Source organism: Lytechinus pictus, chromosome 15 (assembly GCF_037042905.1).
Source record: "Lytechinus pictus isolate F3 Inbred chromosome 15, Lp3.0, whole genome shotgun sequence".
NCBI lineage: Eukaryota > Metazoa > Echinodermata > Echinoidea > Temnopleuroida > Toxopneustidae > Lytechinus > Lytechinus pictus.
In genome coordinates this window covers 3281797-3309250 of record NC_087259.1, presented here as the reverse complement: position 1 = coordinate 3309250, position 27454 = coordinate 3281797, and the positions used below count along the sequence as shown (strand labels likewise).

General features: G+C 36.7%; 2 protein-coding genes across 2 annotated transcripts; one reads left to right on the top strand and one right to left on the bottom strand.

The window, feature by feature from the left end:
• Positions 1 to 3894: 3894 nt before the first annotated feature.
• LOC135156865 (uncharacterized) lies at positions 3895 to 9399 on the bottom strand. Its single transcript, XM_064110617.1, has 2 exons — positions 8335 to 9399; positions 3895 to 7973 (listed from the first exon to the last, which is right to left on the bottom strand). Exon 2 carries the CDS (start codon positions 6091 to 6093, stop codon positions 5317 to 5319), a length of 777 nt encoding a protein of 258 aa, XP_063966687.1. The 5' UTR covers positions 6094 to 7973; positions 8335 to 9399; the 3' UTR covers positions 3895 to 5316.
• A 448-nt stretch (positions 9400 to 9847) lies between these two features.
• LOC129277631 (GTP-binding protein 8-like) lies at positions 9848 to 26005 on the top strand. The gene is made up of 7 exons (XM_054913784.2): positions 9848 to 10144; positions 12187 to 12327; positions 13918 to 14016; positions 18861 to 18991; positions 21016 to 21115; positions 22112 to 22230; positions 24742 to 26005. Exons 1-7 carry the CDS (start codon positions 9941 to 9943, stop codon positions 24821 to 24823), a joined length of 876 nt encoding a protein of 291 aa, XP_054769759.2. The 5' UTR covers positions 9848 to 9940; the 3' UTR covers positions 24824 to 26005.
• The last annotated feature ends 1449 nt before the right edge of the window (positions 26006 to 27454 follow it).

Below are 27454 nucleotides of genomic sequence, written 5' to 3'. Positions count from 1 at the left end.
TTTGTTTTTGTCTTTGTTTTGCTTTTAGTATCTGTCCTGTCTTGTCCAAGTGATTGTCTGTTCACACACTCCTGAACTCATGTATTTTTTTTTATACAGCAGGGGTATATATGATATAATATTTTTTGTTAATTGTAACATAGTAGGCTTAAAAAGCTTGACCCCACTAGTATTCTTTTTCATTGTACAAACCTTTTTAATTTACGATTTGAATTTCATTGATCAAAGATATACTGTACTTTAATTAACTATTTATTGCAGGGAACCCATACTAACAAGCTTTGCTTTCCAGTGGGTTCCCTTTTTTCATTTCTGTATATTATACTTTTGTGTTTTGCTATACATTGTAACTTTTGTTAAATTTTGGAATGAAAAAGAATAAATGCAATCAATCAATCAATCAACAAGGTTGATGAGCTGCTACATGTACATGTAGGTACTATTTGCTTAGGCTTAGCCTTAGATACTGGTGCTAGAAGTTTCTGGACCAACATATGAATATTCATGACTTGCGTCTTCGGAATACGAGTACGCATGCGTGTGAACTTCACTCAGATCAGTGGTCGTACGTTAGCGTTCACGTTGCCAGCGCCATGCGCCACAAATTAATCAACACCCTCAAAGTCAAAATTCAAATTGCCGGTACCTTGGCTTAGACCACTCACACTAATACGAGGTTAGTATCATAACCTTGTTCATTGAATGAGTGGTTATTATATACTAACCTCGTACAACAAGGGACCTTGTTTGACCCTGGACTTCGAAGTAGTCGGCAAACATCGCTTCATTGCTGAAGTAATATTTGCCGAAACTCCTTCGCGCTACGCACCGGGGCTCTTTCCGGTAAGTAGCAATACATAAAAAAATTATACATATGATTTGGAAATAATTTCATTATAAAAAGAGCAAATTTCGCTTACCTCGGCCTAGCAAGTGACTTTGTTTGTCTCTTCTACGGAAATACAAGGAAGCCCGTTGATGGCGCTAATAAATTTCACAACCTTGATTCAGCTCCTCGGTAATTTTATTACTGTGTCTAAATCCTTTGAATGCGCAATTCTTATGATTAATTTACTAATTATGGGCACCAATAAATGAAATACCTTAAAAAACATAATTCAAGATTACTATTGACGATGATAATACTTTTTTGCAATTAATTTAAAACGATGACTAATAAAAAAAAATTGAAAAAAATACACATGCCTCGAACGAAACCAGCAGTACAAGCTTTAACGAACGTCAATAATACTGTATACCAAAGTCTATACAATGAAAAGATTGGACACTTCACGGACTTCGCGTAATGCCTTGCGTCAATTTGCGTGTAAAATAGTGTAGGTGCCTAGTCTTTCCCTTGTCGTGTCTTTGATATGAATATAAATCGCGCGCCCTCTTTAGGAGAAAATTGATATCCACGCTAACCATTTTTATCTCCGTGAAATCTTCACTAAAGATCAAGAAAATATACATATTTTTTAAAAGAAACTTCAAGGAGAAGTCACGGAAGGATCTTAATGATTCGGAAAGTGTCATAGCAGAATGTGAAATACCAGATTATGCGTGATATTTTATGTGGGCAAAAGCCCAGTATATTTTGGATGTGTCGTGTGTGTCGCGTGAATATGACTGATATTCCTTCGCACGCGAGATGATATGAACCCATGGGTGGGCTTAGACTTGCAACACCTAAGGGGGTGTTGCAATTAAATAGTTGCAATCAATCGCAAATATTCTGTTGCAATTTTACAGTTGATTGATCACTTTTACCTTTAGCAAATCAGATTACACTCCTTGTTTCATGGAGCAGTTTGGCAATCAATCGCAAATTTGCAAATAATTGCACGGCATATGCATGATTTTGGGAATGAAAATAGACTTGCAATTGATCGCAAGTTTCTTGCAATGCCCCATAAGTTACATGTCATTAGTTACCACTCAATGGTTCCTTAGTATACTAACCTCGCAATACGTGTGAGTGGTTAGTTACATAGATATAGATATTGGCCTTATACTATACTGACATGACTGAGTTATAGGCTTAGATTTATATCTAGATCCAATTCTTAAACACTTATCAAACTGCCATTAATGACAAGACGAAGTGCTAGACTATGCCATGGCTAGCCTAGGCTAGCGCATTAACTTTATCTCAAATCTGGACCTGTCTATATACATGTAGATCTATGCCTGCCAGAGACTGATGCCTGCGGCTGACTAATGTCATGGTTAACTTAGAATTGATTAATTCCGAACTTTATGTTTACTTACGTTAGACCTAGTCTTGAGGACGCAATGATGATGACTTTAAAATCCTGACATATACTTCTTCATCATTGACGTCTTGACACTCTTCCCATAGACGCATAAGAGACGGACCAAAACAAAGATGGATTTCCCTAGGAAATCCATCTTTTAAGACCAAAATCATGTAAAGTCTATGAATTTTATTGATTTTTACACCTTCCTACACCTAATGCATAGGAAGGTTTTAATAAATGTTAGATAAAAATGTATAAAAAAAAGGTTTCTTACCTAACTGATGCCGCGTAGACCCCTCGATCCACATGTAAACAACGGAAATACAATAGCGTCGACCTTTGAACATATTTATAATCGCGATTAAACACTGCTCAGTAATGCAAAGTCATGTATTCATCTATAGCATACGTACGTGTATATAAACAACATTTATGCAATAACATAATTATGTTCTGTTTGAAATGTATGACCTAAACTTTTGATTTAAAGTGCGCAATGTAGTCCATTTCCTTCTATAAACTCATTGATAAGATATCTAACATTATTAAGATGGAACAAAGATCATCAAATTTATTACCTGCGAGTGCAAAGCCAATAAATAACTGTAATATGTCAATATGGTAACGTATCTTACAGACATCTATACTTAAAAAATGTTGTTACTGTGACTTATAATAGTAACATGCGTAAACTCACTCTTGCATTTTGTCTTACATCAAAATGTTATATCCACCTCGAACATAATGATTATTTAGGATAATCACCTTGACATAGTTCAGTAAATAAAATTATGCATCGATAAACAAACACAGACAAAATTAACCCAAGACATAATTATAATACTGTTTCAAATATATGACCAAAGCTTTTGATTTCTAATGTGTACAGTCTATTATGTAGCTTTGTTAACTTTTAATGAAATATGTAACATCTTGCAGTTTGGAAAAACATGATAAATTTGATTACATCCGAGTGTTTAGACAAATATATAACTGCAACGTAGGGTAACGTATTTGACTGTTGATAAGCAACCCTGCTTATAAGTACAACGTTATTTCACTTGGGCTATACTTGGTGTTTCGGCTCTGCTCCTAAAAAAAAAGAACCTTCTTAAATTGTATAAAAGATCTCATCCTTAACAATTAATCACGCTGAATAGTTATAAAAAGATTTGTATAAATTAATGTATTTCCACATGTTTTGTGATAAAATTTGTTTTTAAAATTTAAAAAGAGCCAAGGAGCTATACGGTAGATAATGGTGGTAACGTAGCAGACACAACTCTCAAGTAATTAAAATGTCTTTGTAGCACATCTGATTCATCATCCACTCAAATATTTTGGTACATTAAAGCTTACACTATATTGACGGATTCTTTTTTTTCATATTTTTAGCTCATCCGGCCCGAAGGGCCAGATGAGCTTACGCCGTGGCGTGGCGTCCGTCATCTGTCGTCCGTCCACAATTTCAAAATGCTTCTTCTTCGCCATTTCAATTCTGTTTGCTTTATGTGATAGCACTAGGTGGGGGATTCAAAACTTCTTCACAGAATTTTGAAATTAATTAAATATGCGAATTTATGCGCTTTTTTCAAAATTCACAAAAAATGCTTCTTCTTTATTTGTGGACCGATTTTGAATTTTTTGCTTCTATCTGGTAGAACTTCATGAGGTTCACCAAACTTCTACACAGAATTTGGAAATTTTCAGTAGAAAATTGTCTATGCTAATTTATGCGAAATTTATTCATAAATCACAGAAAATGCCTCTTCTTTATTTGTTGACCGATTTTGATTTTTTACTTCAATCTGGTAGAGCTGCATTGAGGTTCACCAAACTTGTACACAAAATTTTGTCTAGAAAATTATTTATGCTAATTTATGCAACATTTATTCATAAATCACAAAAAATGTTTTTTCTTCATTTGTTGATCAATTTCAATTTTGTTTGCTTTATATGATGGCTCGAGGTAGTGATACAAAATTTCAACACAGAATTTTGAAACTCATTATTAATATGCTAATTTATTCATATATTTTCAAAGCTCACAAAAAATACTTATTGTTTTGTTGATTGATTTTGATTATTTTTGTTCCATCTGAGAGCTACATGAGGTTCACCAAGGTTCTACACAGAGTTAAGAAATTTTGACGAGAAAATTATTTATGCTTAACTTATATGAAATTTATTCATAGATCACAAAAAATGCTTCTATGTCATTTCTTCATCAATTTCAATTCTATAGCCTCAATCTATGTCACCAATATAATTCACTACAGTGTCAACTGGGCTGAAATTAAAATTGTGTTAAATTTTGTTGCGAGATGCCGGATGAGCTCCACATCATTGATGTGCTAGTTTGAACATTCAGAGAGAGAGCCAAGACAAAACAACTAGACTACGGAATCGAAATATTCTCCTTCCACGTATCAGTTGACAATTAACATTATGTTGCCGCTTGTACATAATGTGGCAAGTATTAAAGCGAAAATCCGGGTAAAAAAATGATTAGCATGATTTAAGAAGGAAGGAAAATACAAACCGGATAACAACCGACAACAAGTAAGAAAAATATTATATTTCAAAATTTCACATTTTTAGAAAACATTCTAATGAGCAAGTTGTTAATGTCATCCCCTCATAATTTGTCACGTTTAAATGACATTTTGGATTGTTTTTGCCAGCATAGAGGCAACCATACCCCTTTAAGATATGTCAGAACAAATAGCATCTCTCATTCATTTTGTGTTAATTTGGGGTTAGATGAAAAGGAAAACTTTACTGTATCATATTTGAAATTGATTTTTTTAAAGGATTTCTGTAAATTAAATGTGGAGAAAAATTGTAAGGGAATTACATCATTAACTTGCTCATAAAAAAAAGAAATGTTTTCCGAAAAAAAAATAATAATGTCATTATTTTCCTTTTTATTAAAATATGCCATTTTCATCATTCTTGCATCACAGGGAAATGATTCCTTTTCTTCGTAAATTGTTCAAAAAATGGGAGGATATGTGCATAAATACAAGTAATGCTGTCCAAATATTTGTCACCTTCAAATTCTAATATAGATCCTTTTAATTTGTGCTTCTTTATATTTTTTGGCCAAATCTTCGATTAGTGTGAACTGTTCGATGGTTAACTCAGATTTTCTCTCTGACTTTCCAAGCCCTGTTGGCTGAGCTGTTGTGAGTATATCATCGAATGGAATCCAGATTTTATCTGCCGGATCTGGCCACTTAAAGGTCATGAGGGTTGAGACCTTCTTTGATGTCATGCGAGTCATGAATGTTATCTTGGCATCACGGTCTTTGAGATCCACTTCTAAGACTTTTCCCAAGTACCACTGAACCGAGTATACGGCAGCCACATACTCATCAACAGCTGGTAAAACTGGTGTATGATTAATCTCTACAGCCTCAACTGTCTCCGCGGCTTCAACGGTCTTCACAGCCTCAACTGACTCCGCGGCTTCAACAGTCTTCACGGCCTCAACTGTCTCCGCGGCTTCAACGGTCTTCACGGCCTCAACTGTCTCCGCGGCTTCAACGGTCTTCACGGCCTCAACTGTCTCCACGGCCTTCACAACGGCTTTTACGACTGCAGCATCACTGGGATTTGCTCGTTTAGGCTTTAGTGTTCGATTCATCCATCCGTCACACCTATCTTGTCCCTTTACGCAGTTCTCGCAGTAGCAGGAAGTGTGTCTCACAAGCATCTTTGTTTGACTTATTGGATGCACAGAATGGATTTTCATTGTTCCAGGAATATGTTGGTAATAAATGGAATAAAGCTGCTCCGTCGCTCTGTCGTAGTCCTCCTTTGAGTACATAACGTACGTGATTTCTTTCTCATGAGAAGATGCCCACGCAAAGAAATCAGTAACATCTTGTATGACAGCCTTGCCTTGCTTCACAGCATCAGAAGCTTGTCTCTTTGCTGTCCCGCCAGTGCCATCGCAAACACTTTTGCCATGACCACACTCAAAGTAGTCCCAGCTCGCTTTTACACCAAATAAGTTGTTGTGTTGGCAGAGAGTACTGAAGATGAACCGATTCCGATACTGTGAGGATGGACTATCAGTCCAGTAGTGGATCTTTCGCAAATCAGGAATGTGCGTCTTGAGGATTGGGACAAGTTTGTTGAGCCATCACCGCCTTCGAATTGTGATCACCAAGCTCCGAAACAAAAACAATGCTTTTGTGTTGCAGTTTCCCATCTTCATCTCTGTAGTATGTCACAGTTGGATGTAGTGTTGTGCTCGTTGAATTCCAGTATGCGCTCTGTTTCTCTTGGGCACTCTGACACACAAATTTCTCGGCAAAATCCATTTGGACTATTGCTTCGCTTTGTGGCAACCTATCCTTTAGCTCGAAAATGGCCTTGTATTGGGCTCGCACCCTGCCAACGTGCTCAAGAAATGAGATGTATTCATTTTGCATTAGTGTGATGAAATCAGCAAGGCTTTTCTTTACGTTGTCGATTCTCATTTTCTTCATTCCGTTGACTTCAACCTTTATCCATGCCTCAAAATCTACCTCTTCAGTATCTACTTGGGAGAGAAGGTGTTTCATTTCATCAGCGTTGACAATCTTGGCAGCTGTCTCAGGATTCAACGAAATATCTATACCCAAATTACTCAAGGCCTTGAGTTTAAAAGCCATGTTCTGATGGCTTGTGCACAGACACGTTGCTCTGGAAAGAAGAGATGTAAGTTTAACATGTGACGGTCTGAACATACAAAACTTTGAAAGTGAAACTTGAACATCGGGATTGTCGGAACAAAACTTTGCATGCGTATTTTGGTGGTAATCAGTTAGCACCCGATTCTGAAGCTTCTGAGATCCAGCCTTGGTTGCATCTCGCTTCCCTGGCATGCAGCGACTTACGTCGTCTCTTTCATAGAAAGAGATGATCCTTTTCTGAAGCTCAGATATCTGTCTTGATCGCAGATACCAAGTCTTGACATGGGCTCTTCGGTCGATTCCAGTTTGCCGGTTCATAAGTCTAGCACATTTGTATTTCTTGATAACTTTACCGGATATAGTAACCCTCAAACTCTGTTCTGTTGGGCAGAACCATGTTTTTGCTTCACTGATAAATGATGTGTCAGGACATTGGCAAAAAGCAACTTCTTATGCACTGATGGCGGCAAATCCTGCAGATCGAAACCTGCTTCTTGTAGTTCAGCCGACGTCTTACTTTTGGGGATCATATCTGCTGACAAACGACGAGGAGATGATCTCTTGCGCTTCTTATCAAGCCTCTGGATTCGCTTTTGTACTTTTTTCTCTTCTTTATTTAGCCTTTTGTTTTTGGTTTCGAGCTCTTTGATCTTGTTGTTGGCACTTCTCAGAGCTTTTGACCTCTTTCGTGCTGTTTTTTTGAGGAAAGGAAAACTGAACTAGCAGTGGCGATGTCGATGAACACGAATTTCGTCTTTTGGCAAGAACGGCGGTTTTGGAAGACGGAGATGTCCCATTTCCCGGCGGGTTTTCATTATCCCTTTTCCTCTGTCTGAATTTGCGTTGGTACATTCGATTCTTCTTCCGGATTTTTTTCAGAGCCGACGTCTTTTGGTCAGAAACAGGAACGCGATAATTGATTCGTCTTCTCCGCTCCTTCGCTAGAAACATGGGGTCACTCTTTTTCTTTCTCTCTCTGTAGGCCTTCTGGATCTCAGCAAGCGTTTTACCCATGTCTTTTTTTTCTCTGAAATAAACGAGAGACAGACAGAGAGGAAAAATATCAGCATGGGAGTTTTATATGTACATTATTTAATAATTAATAACAAATAAATATAAAATATTTAGTCGTCGTGTACGTAAAAACATGACATTAATATCTAATAAGATATGTTACCAGTCGGGTAAGATACGTTACCGTGCCTATCTGGTAACATTCTAATGTTCATGCGAGCTATCACACACACTAAACAATCGCATGCATACGTGTTAGATGTCTTAAGCCTATACCTGTTCCATCAACTTCAAATAACTCTCAAATGTATCATAGTACTCAAACAGATAAATGAACTATATTCTGTCAATATTAAAAAAATGAAAATTCTTACCAACCACGTAGCTGGGATGAATAACAAACGGCGAGAAGCCTTACATCTCCCTCAGACTCTCAGCACGTAACGCTCAACGTGTCCGCCATGCTTTGAAGGGTGGAGAAGTGCTAAAAGCGTGTGCAAAATTAGAGAATGCGCGTGAATAGCGCGTTGTGTCTATCAACGCGCAATGCGGTAACGTATTTGACGGCCTTTAGGGTCAACCTTGTGTTTTCACAAAATAACAACCTTTTCTTTCGTAACTCCCAAGCAATGTAGAGTGCTTTAAAACAAAATACATTATAACTTTGTTAACCAAGTTATTTTTCTGTAATAGAGCAAAGTCTCAGTAACGTATCTTATTTTACCTTATCGTAACATACACAGTTGAAAACTTTGTGTCTAAATATATTCATTATTATAGAGATTCAGTATACGGTACACTATTTGTATTTATATAGTCTTGAAATGGACTTCATTCACTACACCGAAATACACCGAAATACAGATCATTGCATTATTGTCTTTGTTCTATTTAGGGCGTCATACAAAAAGTAACGTATCTTATCCCGATTTGGAGACACCTTCGTTAAGACCGCAGGAAAAAATATACAAAAGTTTTTCCGCTAAGCAATATGCTTTTTTATTTAGGCACCGAAGGCACTATAAATTAGTGGACAAAACATAAAGTTCTGATATTACGGTAAAGAGCGGGAGCATGAAATATAATCACACAGTTCGCTGGAGACATGGGTAAAATGAGCATATATATATTTTGTGCTGTCGTATATGAATTTTTCATGAGGTGGTGTGACCTCAATTGATTTTAATTTTACTCAACATATTCTGTAGTATAAATAAAAGTAAAAAAATTGGTTTCCTGATGAATTAAATTATGGTTTATAGCCTAGAGAAGGTTGGAGACACAAAAATTTCCTTTGGTGCCCCTTTTTGGAGAATGGCCCTTTTGTCTTTACAGACATATCAATGCTGCGAAAATAGAAAAGTAATATGAAAGCATAGTAGTTTAGTACAAGCAACATAACAGTAAAAATGACCAGAAAGTGTAAAGTAACATATCATGGAATTTGAATCTCAGGTATTCACATGCGGTCTACTGGTTAGAGAGTCTCATGACTGTAAGGTTGTGAGTTCAAATCCCAGCCATTCATTCAGCCAGTCATTATTTCCACTTTAACCAAATAAGCCCTGAGAGTAATCCTGTCTATTACCGACGGCCAGTCACTATAACTGATTTTGCTAGACGTACATGTATTAAGTACCAGGTGGTTATATACCAGCTTGGTGCCAATGCGGCAGTAAGCTGCTTTGCTGAGTTCCTACAGGAGTTATCTCAACAGAAACAGTAAGGACAATAAAAGCACTTTTCACAAATGACTTATTCTTGTCATACATTATACAGTAAGTATGGTATACCCTTGAGTGCACCGAATTGTCATTAATAAATTCACAGCTGTGCATTATCTGCATATAATATTTTTCACACCGTATTAACTTGATATCCTATTTCAGGTCGATTGGAGTGAAGTTGAATTATTGGGAATGGCACCACTAAGCATTGAAAATACATGTACTGACAGATGTAGACTAAAGTGAAGGAAATATGCTAGTTTGCCAAAGGTGTATCCTTCTTTTCTCTGAAGAACTGTTAAAAAGACAAAGAAGAGTTGTTGGTCTAATGAGCACCCACCTGCAGCTGAGAGCTATGGGAATGTCTGTCTCTGGTGGTCATCATAACTCACTAAAGAAGGAGGCCAATAATCCTCTACTTGCAGCCAATAGATATCTTCAGCATCCAATCTTTGAGGTACATGTACATGTATATTGATGCCTGAACTGATATATTTGTGACTATTTTTTTTATCTCCCTATCCATCCACGAGTTGTTAGGAATGTTTACAAAGTATCAGTAAATTTTCAACAAAAACCGTAGCGTTGTAGGGTATCTGTTGTTATCTGATGAGGGATCTTGATAGTATGAATTAAGTGTTTGGTACCTCAAAATCATAAACTAGCCTTAAAAAGGACAAACTGAAGCTTTTGGACATGCACTCATTGGAGTGAAATCGCATGAATGACTCGAACGCTAGAGCAAAACAATATATAATAGAACATTCTTGATAGCGTTCTAGTCATTCATGCTATTTTACTCTGATGAGTTCATGTCGAAAAGCTTTAGTATGTCCGTTTTTAAGGCTATTTATAATGATAAATAATAATGATAATAACAAGTAATGATGATGATGATGATGATAGCAATACAAATATTTATTCAGGGGTTGATACAGGCATTTCTAAATGCACTGTTTTGAGTATAACCTATCTTTACAGATCCAACAATCCTGAGCTGCCCGAATATGGGAAAACTCCAATAATTCAACCTCATCTGCAGAAATCAGGTGGCTTAATTTGTTGGGTTTAAAATCCATCTTTATGACCCAGAATGTAAAAGTACTACACATTCAGTGAGCCATAGTTTGTTCTTTTTCTTTATTCATCATAGTCCCATGCATTTGAATATTCTTATCGAGTGTTTGATATTGACACTGAATATACCATGCTGTGATTAGGGTCACACAATTGCTCCTGCTTCAAGTGCTGCAGGCTTGATTTCATCCAAGATGTAGGGTTAGTGTTGCAATAGGGTTTATGTTTAGGGTAGGGTATAGTGTTAGATCTAGGGTTGAAGTTAGTCATTCGATTAGCAGTGGCGGATCTAGCTTTTTTTTCCAAAGAGGGGTTTTGACCGAGATATTTGACAAGCAAAAAAAAAAAGTCTTTACTCCAAAATGAAGGTCGTTTTTATATCATGAAATTTGACAAGCAAAAACAAATGTTCACTATAAATGAAGGTAATTTGGGATTGGCATTTTCTTTACTTGGCAGCCAAAATGGGGGGGGGGGAGTTTAACCCTATCTACATGTAGGCCGGGGTATTTTTGGAGATCATATGGCCGGGGGGGGGGGGGGCCTCCCAGGCCCCCCTTCAGATCTCGGCCGTCGATCGCGCGATCGTGCCAAAAATTGGCACGCAGCTTGCCTGGAACATAATCTACAAAATTCTGTATCAATTTATTTCACGCAAATCGTTATTTATTAATTATGCTAATTTATGCGTAATTAGTATGCAAAATCATACTTTTTCCTCTAATTCCCTAAATAAAGCTCCGAATGTTCCAAGTTTTGTTGTAGAAACTCTTTGTGGTGTTCTCAGCAAATGAGCATGAAAAAAATTGCGATATCAGAACAATTTCTTATGTATTATATTGTTTTTTTGCAATTTCTTATGTATTTCTTTGTTTTTTTAACTTTTTTTTTTTTTTTTTCAATGAACTTTGTCGGGGACTCTTTTGAGATCATAAACAGCATAAAATAAATCCATTTAGATCAGCAAAACTAAAAATAATCATACAATTATGATTATGGGTTGAAAACCCAATTTGCATTGACTTTGTACACGAAATCACGTTTTTTAGCAATTTTTGGTCTGACATGCACTTACAAAATGTTGCATAATTTCGAAACCGCGTACCCGGTTGTCACAAATTTGGTCTCAAAAGATGCGCAAGACTTGAAAGTAAAAAGTCAGCGAGCGGCGCGTTCAAAAAAATTTGCGCGGCGAAAATATTGCGCGAATCGTTGAGGCCTAGATAGGGTTAAACCCCTAAACCCCCCCCTTCCTGTAGATCCACCGCTGATTAGTGTGTGGAATTTATAGTGGAGCAGTTGTCACAGGAGCGAATGCCTTGGAACCTTGATTAGCCACAAGAATATTTAAAGGGAGGAATTTTCAATCTCAGTGACACTTTTAATGAAAGCTTTGTATTTGACTTTCATTTAAATTTGCAGGACAAAGACATAATATTTAGACCAACCGAGATGGAAGTAGAAGAGGCTGGAAAGCTCTTTGAAAATGGGAGGAATCACAAAGTGGCATTTGCAAAGGGTGCCTTCTATCCAGAACAAGCTCCAGATTACAATATCCCAGAGGCAAGTAAAAATCTTGAGATGTACACTTCTTTTATTATTTTCTTTTCTAAATACCTTTATAGAAGTTGCTCATTTAACCTTAAAAGGACTGGGCTATTTGAGATGTATTGAGGATATGGGGGGGGGGGGCCATGATGGCCCCCTCCTTCTGATCTCGGCCGCCGTTTGCGCAATCGCGCCAAAATTAGGCATGCACATTCTTTTCCACATAAACTACAAGCCAGTACAAAAGAAAAATTCTAAAAATGATTTTTTTTATTTTTATAAAGTATGCAAATTTATTTATGAAAAAATATTACTTGCATATTTAACACCCAATTTCACTTTTTCAATGTCATCTTTTTAATCTAATTTATAGGTTTCCACAATGAAAAATTGCAAAAGTTTTTTTTTATTTCTTATGTATTTCTTTGTATTTTCATCTTGTTTTTCATTGTTTTTTTTAAACCCTTAATTAATTAAGCAGACCAATTACAATGAAAAATATTCAACCTTTTATGAATTTCATTTCCCTAGACTTTGTACACAAAGTATAAAAATGAGCCATTTTCGGCATGACGTCTCAAAAAGTCACGTGGCGTCGTGATGCTATACCCGTATGTCGCGAATTTGGTCTCAAAAGTTGCGCGAGATTTCAAAGAAAAAAGTCCTACAATTTTGTGGTGTAATCTTTTTTCGTTTCGGAAATATCGCGCGAAGCGTCGAGGGGGGGCATGAAGGCCCCCCGTCCTTTTAGGGTTAAAAGTGCATGTAAAGAGGCTTACTCATTATGAGATGTGAATTACTTTTTCCCACTTTCCATGTTTGGCATTTCGTCAAAGACTCTCTGGCCCTCATTCAGTTTTTTTCTTTTCAAATGAGAAAAATTTGTTATAAAAATTAGCTCTTTTAAAATAGAAACTTGGTGCTGGTATGCATGTATGTACATACATCATACATGTACATATATCTCTGTTTACCCCCTGCTAAAGGTTAATTATTACCCCATCCAACTCACTGCATGTGTATGTTGAGCAATCTTTCATTCCTAGGATGTACATGTAGGCCACTCAAATACAAAGTGACAGTATGCTGTTGTGATTTTCAATACTTTTCTTGAGGGTGTTTGTCTAGAATCTGAAAATGAATGCAATAAAGAAGAATAAACATTACTGATGAAATTTACAACATAAAAGGTACATCATTCATACATGTATGGCATAGAATTGGCAGAGAATTACTGAAAATTATAAGAAAAATACACAATGTCAGACCCTGCAGAAATTGACAGTTTCTTTCATTGCATGCGTGTACATGAATTGCATCAAAAATTTTATGGTTGATATGATCTTTGCGTCTTTATCATAAATGAAATTTGATGTTTTCACACATTTTTTTTTATAAATTAGTTTTAAAGGGGAATCCTACCCATACTGAAATCAAAATCAGGGAAGCAAGGTGATGTTTTTAATATTGGTAAAGTTCAAACAAAACTAGTCTATGAATGTAAAACATTTTGAAAAAAAAAGGAATTCAATTTGAATTATTACCTATTTGCCCTTTACAAACACTTGGTGCATCACTGTCATAATTTGTCTCATATTTCTTCAGATTGCAATGATAGGTCATAGCAACGTTGGCAAGTCTTCTCTGATAAAGGCTCTGTTCTCGAATGTACCAGGTCTTACAGTAAGGACATCCAAAACTCCAGTAAGCTAGTCTTCTTCAAGCCTTTTCTGATTTGGTAACTGATGTTAAAGGAGAATGAAACCCTTGAAACCAGCTGAATCCATATCAAAGAGAAAAATCAAAGAAACATATTGTTGAAAGTTTGAGGAAGATTGAATGAATAATAAGAAAGTTATGAGCATTCAAATATTAAGATCACTAGTGCCATGTAGATCCTCCCAACGGCAATGCGACCAAGATCTGTGATATCACACACGTACAACTCCCTCATTACTTTAGTACTTATTTCACTTATATTCTCACTTTTATAGAGTCTATCACAAGGTGAGGTGTTCTCTTTATGAGATGACAAGTACAGAGGTTTCACAACATTATATCATTGATGAATCGTTTGTCATATGATTAGAATGAGCAAAAAGAGATGTTTTGGGGTATATTTTCAGTGTCCAAATGGGAGAGTTGTACGTGTGTGACATCACAGATCTTGGTCGCATTGCCAATGGGAGGATCTCCATAGCATTAGTGATCTCGACATTCAAATGCTCATAACTCTTTTATTGCTAGTCCTATTTTACTCAAAGTTTTGTTGATCTTATTCTTTGATTTTTCTGCTTTCACAAAAGCTAACTTGCTCCAAGAGTTTCATTCTCCTTTAAGAATAGTTGACCCTTGCACTGGGGTCCACGTTTATATTTTTTCTGAAATATTAACTGAAACTACCAGATTGTAGTTTGATCGAAATGAATATTTTGTAATATATTGCCTTAAGCAGTATACATGTAAGATATAACTTTGAAATGGTGAAAGTTGCATGATGTATTTCTTTAAAAAAAAAGGATAATGCGGCCTTGTATCTTCATGCATCTTTGTGAAAATTAATTTTTCCAATGTTTATCTGATTTATCAAATCATGTCCATGCCTTGGATAAGAGAGTTTTTTTTAATTTTATACTAGCACTCATTTACATTTGAAAGTGATTGGATTTTCTTAAATTAATATACAACATAAGGAAATGTTTATTGAATGGGTCAGAAACCAGTTATTCCAGGAATTTGTTTTTATTCTCCCTCTCTCTTGCTCTTGTTCTCTTTCTCTCTTGATCTCACTCTCTATCTCATACCACTTCCTTTCACTCTCACTCTTTTTCAAAGGTATCTGAATTTATATGTGACTGAAAAAAAGTGATTCATTTACTCTACGGGATTGTAACTTCCTTCTATTTTTACATGTAGGCCTACTTTCCATGGAGCACAGACAATGGCCAAGTAAACACACACATATCTGTACTATCATTTTGACTGTTTTCTTGTTAAAGGGATGGTCCGGGCTAAAAATATTTATATCTTAATACATAGAGTAGAATTCACTGAGCAAAATGCAGAAAATTTCATCAAAATCGGATAACAAATAATAACCCTCGACACCAGAGCACATGACAACCTTCCTCGAGAAGAACGCCAGGCTCTCTCATCACTCAAAAACAGGTCCGACATCATCATCAAGCCTGCAGACAAAGGATCAGCCGTCGTTGTTATGGACCGCCAGCAGTACATCGATGAAGCCATGAAACATCTCAATAATCGATCTCACTATGCACTCCTCGATTCTGACCCTACTTGTAATTTCTCCCTACAGATCCAATCGACACTGAATGACATGAAAGAACACGAGCATCTCTCTGAGAAGGCCCACAAATTTCTCTCCCCTACTAACGCTAAACCTGCCCGCTTCTATCTCCTCCCGAAGATCCACAAACCTGGCAACCCCGGTCGACCCATCCTCTCAGGAAATGGTTCCTCAACAGAGAACATCTCCCTTTTTGTTGATTACCACATTAAGCCCCTTGTCTCACGTGCACCCTCTTACATCCACGACACTCCAGACTTTCTCAGGAAACTAAATGACATCAAGGACCAGATACCCGAGACTGCGATCATCGGCACTTTCGATGTTTCTTCACTGTACACCAGCATTCCCCACGACGAAGGTATTCAAGCATCATGTGAAGCCTTGGCCGCCAGTGGCCATTCCAGTCCCCCCATATCCGATATCAAATCTCTGATGTCTCATGTACTAACAAAAAACAACTTCACATTCATGGGCAAGCACTACCTACAGATATTCGGTACAGCAATGGGCACACGGATGGCTCCTTCATTCGCCTGTCTCTTCATGACGAAGCTGGAACAGCAGATGTTAGATTCAGCCCCCTGTCGCCCATGGATTTGGTGGCGTTACATAGACGACATTTTCTTCATCTTGACCAGGGATGAAGACAGCCTCCATACATTCATTGACCACATCAATTCCTTCCACAGGACCATCAAATTCACTTCTGATTTCTCCCAACAGGAAACCCACTTCCTTGATGTTACAGTCCAGAAAAAGTCTAATGGTATCACCACTACCCTATACTCTAAACCCACAGATACCCACCAGTACCTACAGTACACTCATCCAGCTGCCACCCCCGTCACTGCAAAACCGGCATCGCTTACAGTCAAGCCCTCAGACTTTGCCGTATCTGCTCCGAGGACCCTGATTTTTCCTTCCATGCCAGGAATTTGCAGAAACATCTCTGTGCCAGGGGCCACGGGGCCAGGGCAGTCCAACTGGCAATTAACAAAGTTCGTTCTCTCCCCAGATCTGAAGTTCTCAAACCAAAAAGTGACAAGGAGACCACCGACAGAATACCGCTTGTGACCACCTTCCATCCCAATCTACCCCCTCTCCGCAAAATCCTGTTTGATAACCACCACATTTTACACACTTCTGATCGTCTCCAACAGGCCGTTCCCGATACTCCCCTTCTAGCATACATGTACCAACGCCCACCGAATCTCAGGGACCTCATTGTTCGTGCTGAAGTGCCCTCCCTCACTAACCATTCTTCTCCCATACAGCATGGCACCTTCAAATGCACCAGCAACAGGTGCATCATATGTGAAATACACCTTCACGAGGGCGATACTTTCACCAGCAACTCTACCAGCCTGTCTCACCAAATCAAGGGCAACATCACATGCACTACCACTAATGTTGTATATCTCATCACTTGCAGAGTTTGTAGGGTACAATACATAGGGGAAACCAAGACCACACTCAAGAAACGATTCTACGGGCACAGATCCACCGTCAACACAGCAAAGCTGGACACTCCAGTTGGCCGCCATTTTAACCTCCCCAACCACTCCATCACTGACATGATGCTACAGGGCATCGAATCTTTAGGTACCCGTCCTGACTCAGTCCGTACTAGCAGGGAGAAGCTCTGGATGAGACGACTTCGCACCACCCAACCTCATGGCCTGAACATCCAAGAGGGGAACGACTGATTTTTCTTTCCTATCCACTTTCAATTTATATATACATATAATTTTTCCCCTCAGCTCTTTTGAATAGTTACATTATAGTTTCTTACTCTACTTTCCTCCCATATCTCATACAAGCTCAGCTCCAATTTTTCCTTCCTTATTCAGGCGATATAATAATTATTATATATATATATATATATATTTGTTTTTTCTCCACTCACCTCTTTTAGATTTACCACATTTGCTTATTTACATGTATACTATGGTTTCTTCATAATACACCCCCTCTCTTCTATATTTGCTTTTACCTTTTTAGGCAATTTGCTTCCTCTTTTTCACATATACAGGTTTTTTTTTTTTTTTTTTTTTTTTTTTTTCCCTACTATATAGTCTTATGTTTTTTCCCGTCACACCTAGCGGATTACAATATCAGTTACACCATATGTGTATTTATATATTTTTTCATATACATTTCTTTTTTGGATATATTTATATACATATCACTTATAGATACATATTTACACTTACCTTCTTCTCTTAGTTTGTTTAATGCTTTATCATATATACTTATATGTCTTTTGCACATTATCAGTTGTTCCCCATTCTTTTTCTTTTTTCCCCCCACTCTTATGCACCAGTTTATTAAGCCTTTCTTTGTAACCTGTTTGACCCACCTCTCACTAATTCTCTTGTTTTTCATCCCATTATCACTGTTTTGTTCCAGATCCTGTTTGATGTTGCCTGCCTCATTATTTTAATCCCTCTTGGCTTGAGGTCTTTTACTGGCCTTACTTACACTAACTTCCCTTTGTGTCTGCTTACTCCTTTTCTTTCATCCCCTTCACTAACCTGATTGGTCTTCTCTACTCACTAATGCCCCTTTTGTCTCCTTGTTTCTAGTGTTGCTGTAGCTTGTTTGTGGTCTATATTATGGTTGTTCCACTTTATATGTTTGTCATTTTGCCTCCGACGAAGATTCTGCTAGGATCGAAAGCTTAGGCCCCTTTTTGACTTTCTAACAAATAATAAAGTTATTGAAATTTAAAGTTTAGCAATATTTTGTGAAAACAGTCGTCATGAATATTCATTAGGTGGGCTGATGATGTCACATCTCCACTTTCCGTTTTCTTATGTTATTACATAAAATCATATTTTTTTCATTATTTCATACTTGTGTGAATAATACATGTATGTCTCCCTTATAATGAAATAAGTTGCAGCAATAAATATATAATGCACTAAATCAGTTGTCAATCCAATTATTCTAGTTGTTGGAGGAAAAAATTTGAATAAACCTAATTTCATATGATGAAATACAAAAGAACAAGTGGGGATGTGACATCATCAGCCCACCTAATGAATATTCATGACGACTGTTTTCACAAAATATTGCTAAACTTTAAACTTCTATAACTTTGTTATTTGTTATCCGATTTTGATGAAATTTTCGGCATTTTGCTCAGTGAATTCTACTATATTTATTGAACTATACATACTTCATCCCGGACCATTCCTTTAATGTCTTTTATTTTACTTTGTTCTTAATAAAGGGACACACCAAGCTCCTGTTATTCTACCAAGCTGGTAAAGCATTCGGCCTGGTTGATTTACCAGGCTATGGGGTCAGGCAACCTCAAAACTTTGCCGTTACAGCTCAAGGATACTTGAGGACCAGAAAAAAGTAGGCCATCAACTGAATATGATTTAATAATCATGATGGTGTTATAATAATGCTACATGTAGTACTTATTCTAATCTCATTTGTTTACAAGTAGCCAACAAACTATTAAAAAAAAAAGAGGATGGGGGGAACAAGGAAAACCATTGAAATATAGGTATTTTTCTCAATTAGCCGTTTTGGGGCTATATTATGATTTTATGCATTAATAAGCATAATTAATTAAAAATAAATTTGAATAATTTAGGTACAATTGACAATTTCATTGTGGAGCTTACGTCATGGGTGACATGCATGCCAATTTTCATTGCGATCGCACGAGCAACTGCCGAGATCTGGGGGGGGGGGGGTTAAACTCCACACATATCATACAATTATTTATGAAACAATATGCCAAATTAGGATTGAGATTGAAAATGAGTTATTGCCAAGTAATAAGCATGATTTTTCTTGGTGGACATGCTTTTGATCATAATATCTGTGTCTTATGTGCTTACATATATCTGTATAGGTAGATTTTCAGCATTCTTGATTTCTAGATTCCTTTATTTCGTTACTTACTGAATACAGTACATGTAGATCTCTCTTTGCTGATACAATGATTTCATATCATTTAATTATTAAAAGATTATTACTGACTTGTGTTATTTTAACGCGACACATAATGTTGTGAGTGACCTTCCAGTATTGGCTGGAGCAGCTGTTACCTGCTCTATGAGCGACTTTACAAATGACTGGTGATCCTTTCTTCATTTTTTGTCTCACCTGCATATCAGAGTGAGACTACATGTATAAGCGCCGCTTTTCAGATGGCGGCGTCAACACCAAATATTAACCGAAGGTTAAGTTTTTGATATGACAGCATAACTTTGACAGTTTATGGACCTAGTTCATGAAACTTGGACATAAGTTTAATCAAGTATCACTGAACATCCTGTGCGAGCTTCAGGTCACATGATCAAGGTCAAAGGTCATTTAAGTCAATTAACTTTGGCCAAGTTGGGGGTATTTGTTGAATTACACTGTACCATCATAACTCTGTAAGTGTATTGGTCTAGTTCATAAAACTTGGACATAAGAGTAATAAAGTATCACTGAACATCTCTTGCGAGTTTCAGGTCACATGACCAAAGTCAAAGGTCATTTAAGGTCATTGAACTTTGGCTATTTTAGAGGCAATTATTAGATTGCTGTCATAACTTTCAAAGTGTATAGGTACATGTATAGTTAATAAAATGTGGATGGGTAATCAAGTATCAGCTTTATGAAATGGCCCCCAGGTGGGTGTTTCGTAAAGCTGTTCGTACATCTATAAGATACGAATGACGTTACGCACGACTGGTTATCCTTTCTTGTGCTATGTGATATCCCTATATAACTGAGTTATGACCTCAGAACATGTTCCAGTCATGTGTTAAGTCCTGCATAACTTAACAAACAGCTTTATGAAACACCCACCTGGTATAAATCAATCACCTCAACCACTTTTGCTCGCTCATGTACCGGATGAAAAAACAGTGACCTTATAGCACAAATGATTTGCAATCAATAGAAAATGCAAGAAATCAGTTCATTTGTCAGCCTCAGATGGCAGTTGGACATGGTCAAACCTGCAGATAGATTTGATTAATGACTGGTTTAACCAAGAGACTTGGTTAAAACACATGACACGTGGGTTTTGTTCCATAATGATGCCTAGTATGTACACCATATGAAGGTTGACCCTTTTTTCGTGTTAATTCTGACTCAGAAATCTGATCATTTCTGTATAAAATATTCTCTGTTACCAAGCATTTGAATGCAAATTTTCTTATTATATTTTAGTAGAATTGTAGAAAGTTCACTGCCATTTTGTTGAAATGGCATTAAAGAAAGGGTTACCAGTACTACATTAAGTTGTGCATCAGTTGGATTTTAGAAAGCCCCCCCCCCCCAGCTAGTTCACATGCCTGCTTGCCAAAATGCATGTTGAGTCTTATCCACAGATTGTACTGTGTTGCAATAACTTACAATATCATTTCTTTTAGCTTGCAGATGCTGTTTCTATTGGTTGACATCCGTGCAGGTTTTAAACCGTTGGATTTTACTGCAATTGAAATGCTGGAAGACTTCTCTCGACCCTATTCTGTAAGTTTTATCGCGATGTATGTAAAATGAGAATAGAAGTAATTTGTTAGGTATAATGGTAGAAAGAAGAATGTTGTACATTTTAGGAGCATCAAAATAAAGAATAAGCTTTTTTTTTTAATAAGAAATCAGAAAGGTGTGTTTATTATCATTTATTCAGCATTTGAAATACATTGAGATTTGAGAATACAGAGGCACATGTACACACTACAATGATATACCCTAAACTAGGATATTCCCATTTTCACACAAGTGTTATTGGGCATTTAGGTTTGGGTTGAGATGCGGGGTAAGGGATTCCATTTCGAAGTTGGACATTGTATCAGGCTTTTTTGTTGAGGTCTGCGTAAAGGATTTTAGTAGGTCCAACAGTTGGTGCAAATACAGTACTTTTTTGTTTTGGTTTCTGTGCTTCAGCTTTTTTTTTTTGCATTTTTGATGTTTTTAATACTCTATTTGCTTTCTGCACCTGCCCATGAAAAAAGGCCCATTTGTTACAGTTTTTTTCTTGGATGCTGTCCACTCTTTGTTGCGACATTAACACTATATCAGCAATCTGATGAAAGTAGCATTCCAAAAATTGGACATCTATAGATCTATAAAAAGAGATGGAAACTTGAGCTCGTTTCCTTTTTTACTTTCAAAACATTATGTACTGTATTCATAAGGGCCCATTTTCTCAAAAGACCAGGAGGGGGGGGGGGGAGGGTAAATATCAATGAAATATGCAGATTTTATAGACATACTTGGACTTGATTCATTGTGTATGTACACTGAGAAAAGTCCTAGAATAAGCCATGCATTTTGCCAAGGGCACTGTATGCACCGAATTTAGCTCAATTATATGTATTATGAAAACTGCATAGTCTGTTGTTTTGTACCCTCTCCTGGTTCAAACCTCTTCTGGGAATTTTGCCAAGGTGTTTGGATTTACAACACCACATAAGTTACCAGTTATTATTTTCCTCATTTATTCTATCATTATATTTTTGTCAGTTGATTATCACAAAGGCAGACAGCATATCACCAAGAAAGCTTGTTACATCGCTTTTATCAATCCGGGATACCCTAAACACCAAGACAAGTACCTGTTTGCCACAGCCATTCCTAGTGAGGTAAAGCATATTCCTTTATATTGGCAATCTTTGTAGATTCACCACATATTCTACCTACATGTACATGATGGTGTTTTATAAACCTATCTGTACAATTATTCATTGGGGCTATTCCACGGTTACTCACGTTACATTTGGAGACACCTTGACTCATACTTGGAGCTGTAACTCCATTATTATTGATAGGAACTAAACATCTCTTTATCACAACATAGTACGCAGTCTGACTATCCTTTGTATAAAAACAAAACTTGGGAAATTTCATTATGCTCCTGGCAAATCTTTGAAATGTGTCGGTTACTCATGTTACATGATTTGGACATGCATAAAATGAAAAGTGGACATAAGTGAAAAGTGTCCTCATGCAAGGCTTTTATGAAAGTTGATTATATCCATTTCAAAGAAATATATTAGGGAGACAAATTTGTATATAATTCAAAAAATAAAGAACACATGGATTTTACTAGGGGTGCAGATAAAGTGGTTACTCACGTTACGGTTCAGATGGGCTATATGTACAAAGACACATTGAGCTCATGTCCACCAACCTATGGAATTATTCATTGGCGTTATAAGCAACTAAACATGAAGTGCTACCAGTACGCTTGTAAGAAAGGTTCCTATTATTCATTTTCTTCATTATTTAACTTAGATTTGATGTGATGACCATTGAGAAACCCACATACATGTACATGTAGCTTGTAACATTCCAGTCTTTTGCAAGCCTTTGTGTAACTTGAATTGTAAGGCTAATACACAAATTTTTTCTTGGATTTTAACAATGCTTCTAAGTGCTTCATGGGCTACCCTGATTGGTGTTTGAGCATTCAAGGAATTTCTTCCTACCACTATTTACTCATTTACTACACCTGGGTCAAGAGTGGAAAACATAGATAAACACATTTTCAAAGGATACAAGTGCTGTTTTCGTAGTTGAACCCTGTTCTCTGTGGTTTTAAAGTCTGGAGATTTATCCACTGAGACACAACTTTACTAACCACATTCATGAAACAGCCTCCTAGGGCCCGATTCTTAAAGGAGAATGAAACCCTTGAAACCAGCTGAATCCATATCAAAGAGAAAAATCAAAGAAACATATTGTTGAAAGTTTGAGGAAGATTGAATGAATAATAAGAAAGTTATGAGCATTTGAATATTGAGATCACTAATGCCATGTAGATCCTCCCATTGGCAATGCGACCAAGATCTGTGATGTCACACACGTACAACTCCCTCATTGCTTTAGTACTTATTTCACTTATATTCTCACTTTTATAGAATCTATCACAAGGTGAGGTGTTCTCTTTATGAGAGGACAAGTACAGAGGTTTCACAACATTATATCATTGATGAATAGTTTGTCATATGATTAGAAAGAGCAAAAAGAGATGTTTTGGGGTATATTTTCAGTGTCCAAAAGGGGAGAGTTGTTCATCTGTGATATCATAGATCTTGGTTGCGTTGCCAATGGGAGGATCTCCATAGCATTAGTGATCTCGACATTCAAATGCTCATAACTCTTCTATTGCTAGTCCCATTTTACTCAAACTTTTGTTGATCTTATTCTTTGATTTTTCTGCTTTCACAAAAGCTAACTTGCTCCAAGAGTTTCATTCTCCTTTAAAGAGTTACAACTGTTGTAACTTTGTCATTATGGCAACTACCATGGCAACAGGGCTCAGCAGCCAATCAAAATCAAGGTTACCATGGTAGTTTCCATAATGGCAAAGTTACAACAGTTGTAGTTAACTCTTTATGAAACGGGTCCCAATTTTTTAGGCTGAAGAAAAAGTATGCCATATTTAGGTTGGTTAAACCCATGGTTTAGAAAAGCATTTATTTGTCTTCTGACATGTTTGAAATGAATTGCTTGTTTAAATTCTCTCAGTTTACTCTTATTATGGTCATAGGGATGCACCAGGCTTTAAATCAGAGTATGTTAGGGACCTGTCATTTCACTATACAATAGATACACTAATGAAAAGAAGTTATACAGAGTAAAAGCAACATCCTTTCAATAACTTGCAAACACCTGTTTGGACCTATAATGCTCGTCCTTTTAATAGATGTTAAGATGATATGGTAGCTACAGGGTTGTTGGTATAAAACTGAATTTAAAGAAATTCAGTGAAATTATTTGTGAAAGACTTTATGCAATATTCAATCACTTTATTTGATGATTTCAAATGGTTACATTTCATCTATCATGGTTCGTGCAAAACGCTATGGTCACTTCCACAGGCAGCTTGCCGCAAAGAATGTGCCAACGGATTGCATTCATTCGCATGAATGCAAATCCCAGTGGTTTTACACATGATTGGTCACTTAATACCCATTTCTAAGGGTCAAGTTTTATTTAACATGTTGTGATTTCTGAACTGAAATTGCTGAAAACAAATGTCACCTGTTAATTTACCAATTTTATTCTGGTTAACTAAGTACTTAAAAACATTAAATGTGATTTCTGTCACGACTGAATGTAGTTTCTTTTCCTGCTTTTTGTTCTTACAGTGCCACCAAAATGAAGGGGATATCATTTATGCGGAGTTACATAGCATATCTTACAGGGAATGTCAGAGTATCAGACAGGTGACGTTGGATTGATAGATGACACTAGGCATCAAGTCTATACCTATATTGGTGTTATACCATCAACAGTCTGAGCACATGATGAATCTGTCTGGATGAGTCATCAATTCTGGGGTATGCGCCTCGGAATGAATTATTTCTAGATGATGGTGCTATATAAATGCTTATTATTATTATTTATCATCAAGTCTACTATCATCTTGGTGTTACATGTATACCCTCAACAGCCTGATATTTTTTCAAAGCACATGATGAATCAGTCTGAATCAATCAGGACTTCGTTAGAGATTGGGTACTGTAGCTGCTTACAATGGCCCATATTCTGAAGTCAGGTTTAACTTAAACCATGGTCTAACTCTGTGCTAATATTTTGGGAAGCCAAAAGCGTCAAATTTTGTATTACGTTGTATGTTTCTTATATTTACTGTGCTCTTTCCTGATTCTTCAATGGTGAAGCCAATCATCTATTTATACTTCCTAGACAATTATGAATGATTTGAGATCCAAATGAAATGAAATATGATATCTCTACTGTTAGTCATTTATGTAACAATTGGCTATCCATACATAAACCACAGCTTTAAACCTGAGTTTAAGTTAAACCTGACTTCAGAATATGGGCCAATAACTTTAGCAATGAACCTTTTAGTTATAGCGTTGATATAGGGTTCGTGCCACCACGTTATCTATGCAGTATAAATAAATATTGTTGCCTCAGCTGCTAAAGTTTATTTTTTATGTCAGGGATTAGACATCAATCTCATCAGGCCCTGATAGTCTTTGTCTATCTTGGTCTGGGTGTAGCATAACCATTTTGAAGTATTCTGCAAATCAGGGAAATCTTGGGCTATCAATCTATTTCTCTTCAGAAAGAAATACTAAGGGACTTTGAAAAGATTTTTGAAATCAGGGAAAGGTAATAAAAAGAAAAATGGAAAAAGCTCAAATGAGAAGAAAAAAAAACGAGATAATAGACTGAATACATTTCCTTTGGATATTATGATAACAAGGCTCCAAATTATTTTTTTGGGTGATGCCTCTGAAAAGAAATCATTAAAATTGAATACATTAATATTATATTAGATCCTTCCTTGTCCCATTCACAGAAGCTATTTTGATATCCATTGACTCTTTAAACAACAGGACATCAAGAATTAAAATGTTGGAGAATAATTGTTTATATCTATCCTTTTGGCTCATCTTGTTATTGATCTGGACCCGTTTCTTAGCCAAAGAATAACAAAACTGATGACTAGGGGCCCGTTTCATAAGGAGTTGCAACTGTTGTAACTTTGCCATTATGGCAACTACCATGGTATCCTTGATTTTGATTGGCTGCTGAGCCCTGTTGCCATGGTAGTTGCCATAATCGCAAAGTGACAACAGTTGCAACTCGTTATGAAATGGGCCTCAGATGTGTAAAACAAACCTAAGAGACTTATAAAACAAAGAGTCTAACAATTGCCTAACACATGTACAACACAATGTACCAATCTATCAAGTCCTGTTTCTGAACTTAAAAACATAAGCAAAACATTAGCATTGAAAAAAAATAAGACTCTCATCAAGCATTAGTTGAACAACTGAAACTGTAAAAGAAAAGTAAAACTGTGCAAAAGAATCAAATAAAATAGTACTCAAGATCAAACATGTCATGAAATAAATCCTTGAGTATAACCAGTGGAGCGCCTCTGGCAGTCTCACCTGCATCACGCAATTCAATATAGCAGCAGTGCTGACTTTGAAAACTCCTATACAATAATTATTCACAAAAAACACCATTCATATAATTATACAATACTATGTTCATTGACAATAAATGACATTTGACCTTGATCATGTGACCTAAGACTTGTCAGTGATACTTGATTACTCTTATGTCCAAGTTGTACGAGCTAGACTAATAAACTTTCAAAGTTATAATGGTAATTCAAAAAATACCCCCAACTTGGCCAAAGTTCGTTGACTTTAAATGACCTTTGACCTTGATCATGTGACCTGAAACTCGCACAGGATGTTAAGTGATACTTTATTACTCTTATGTCCAAGTTTCATGAATCAGATCCATAAAGTATCAAAGTTATGGTAATTCAACAGATACCCCCAACATGGCCAAAGTTCATTGACCTTTGTCATGTGACCTGAAATTCGCACAGGATGTTCAGTAATACTTGATTACTCTTATGTCCAAGTTGTAGAACTAGACCAATAAACTCTCAGTTATGATGGTAATTCAACAAATACCCCCAACTTGGCCAAAGTTCATTGACCTTAAATGACCTTTGACCTTGATCATGTGACCTGAAACTCGCACAGGATGTTAAGTGATACTTGATTACTCTTATGTCCAAGTTTCATGAATCAGATCCATAAACTATCAAAGTTATGGTAATTCAACAGATACCCCCAACATGGCCAAAGTCCATTGACCTTTGTCATGTGACCTGAAATTCGCACAGGGTGTTCAGTGATACTTGATCACTCTTATGTCCAAGTTTCATGAGTCAGATCCATAAACTTTCAAAGTTATGATGGTAATTCAACAGATACCCTCAATTTGGCCAAAGTTCATTGACCCTAAATGACCTTTGACCTTGGTCATGTGACTCAAGACTCAGGCAGGATGTTCAGTAAT

Excerpts from the sequence above, each read along its gene's own strand:
- LOC135156865 (XM_064110617.1), bottom strand. The coding sequence starts at position 6,093 with ATGTACTCAAAGGAGGACTACGACAGAGCGACGGAGCAGCTTTATTCC.
- LOC129277631 (XM_054913784.2), top strand. The coding sequence starts at position 9,941 with ATGCTAGTTTGCCAAAGGTGTATCCTTCTTTTCTCTGAAGAACTGTTA. Across the intron at positions 10,145-12,186 it reads TTCAGCATCCAATCTTTGAG|GACAAAGACATAATATTTAG; the intron begins GTACATGTACAT and ends TTAAATTTGCAG. Across the intron at positions 14,017-18,860 it reads TAAGGACATCCAAAACTCCA|GGACACACCAAGCTCCTGTT; the intron begins GTAAGCTAGTCT and ends TTCTTAATAAAG.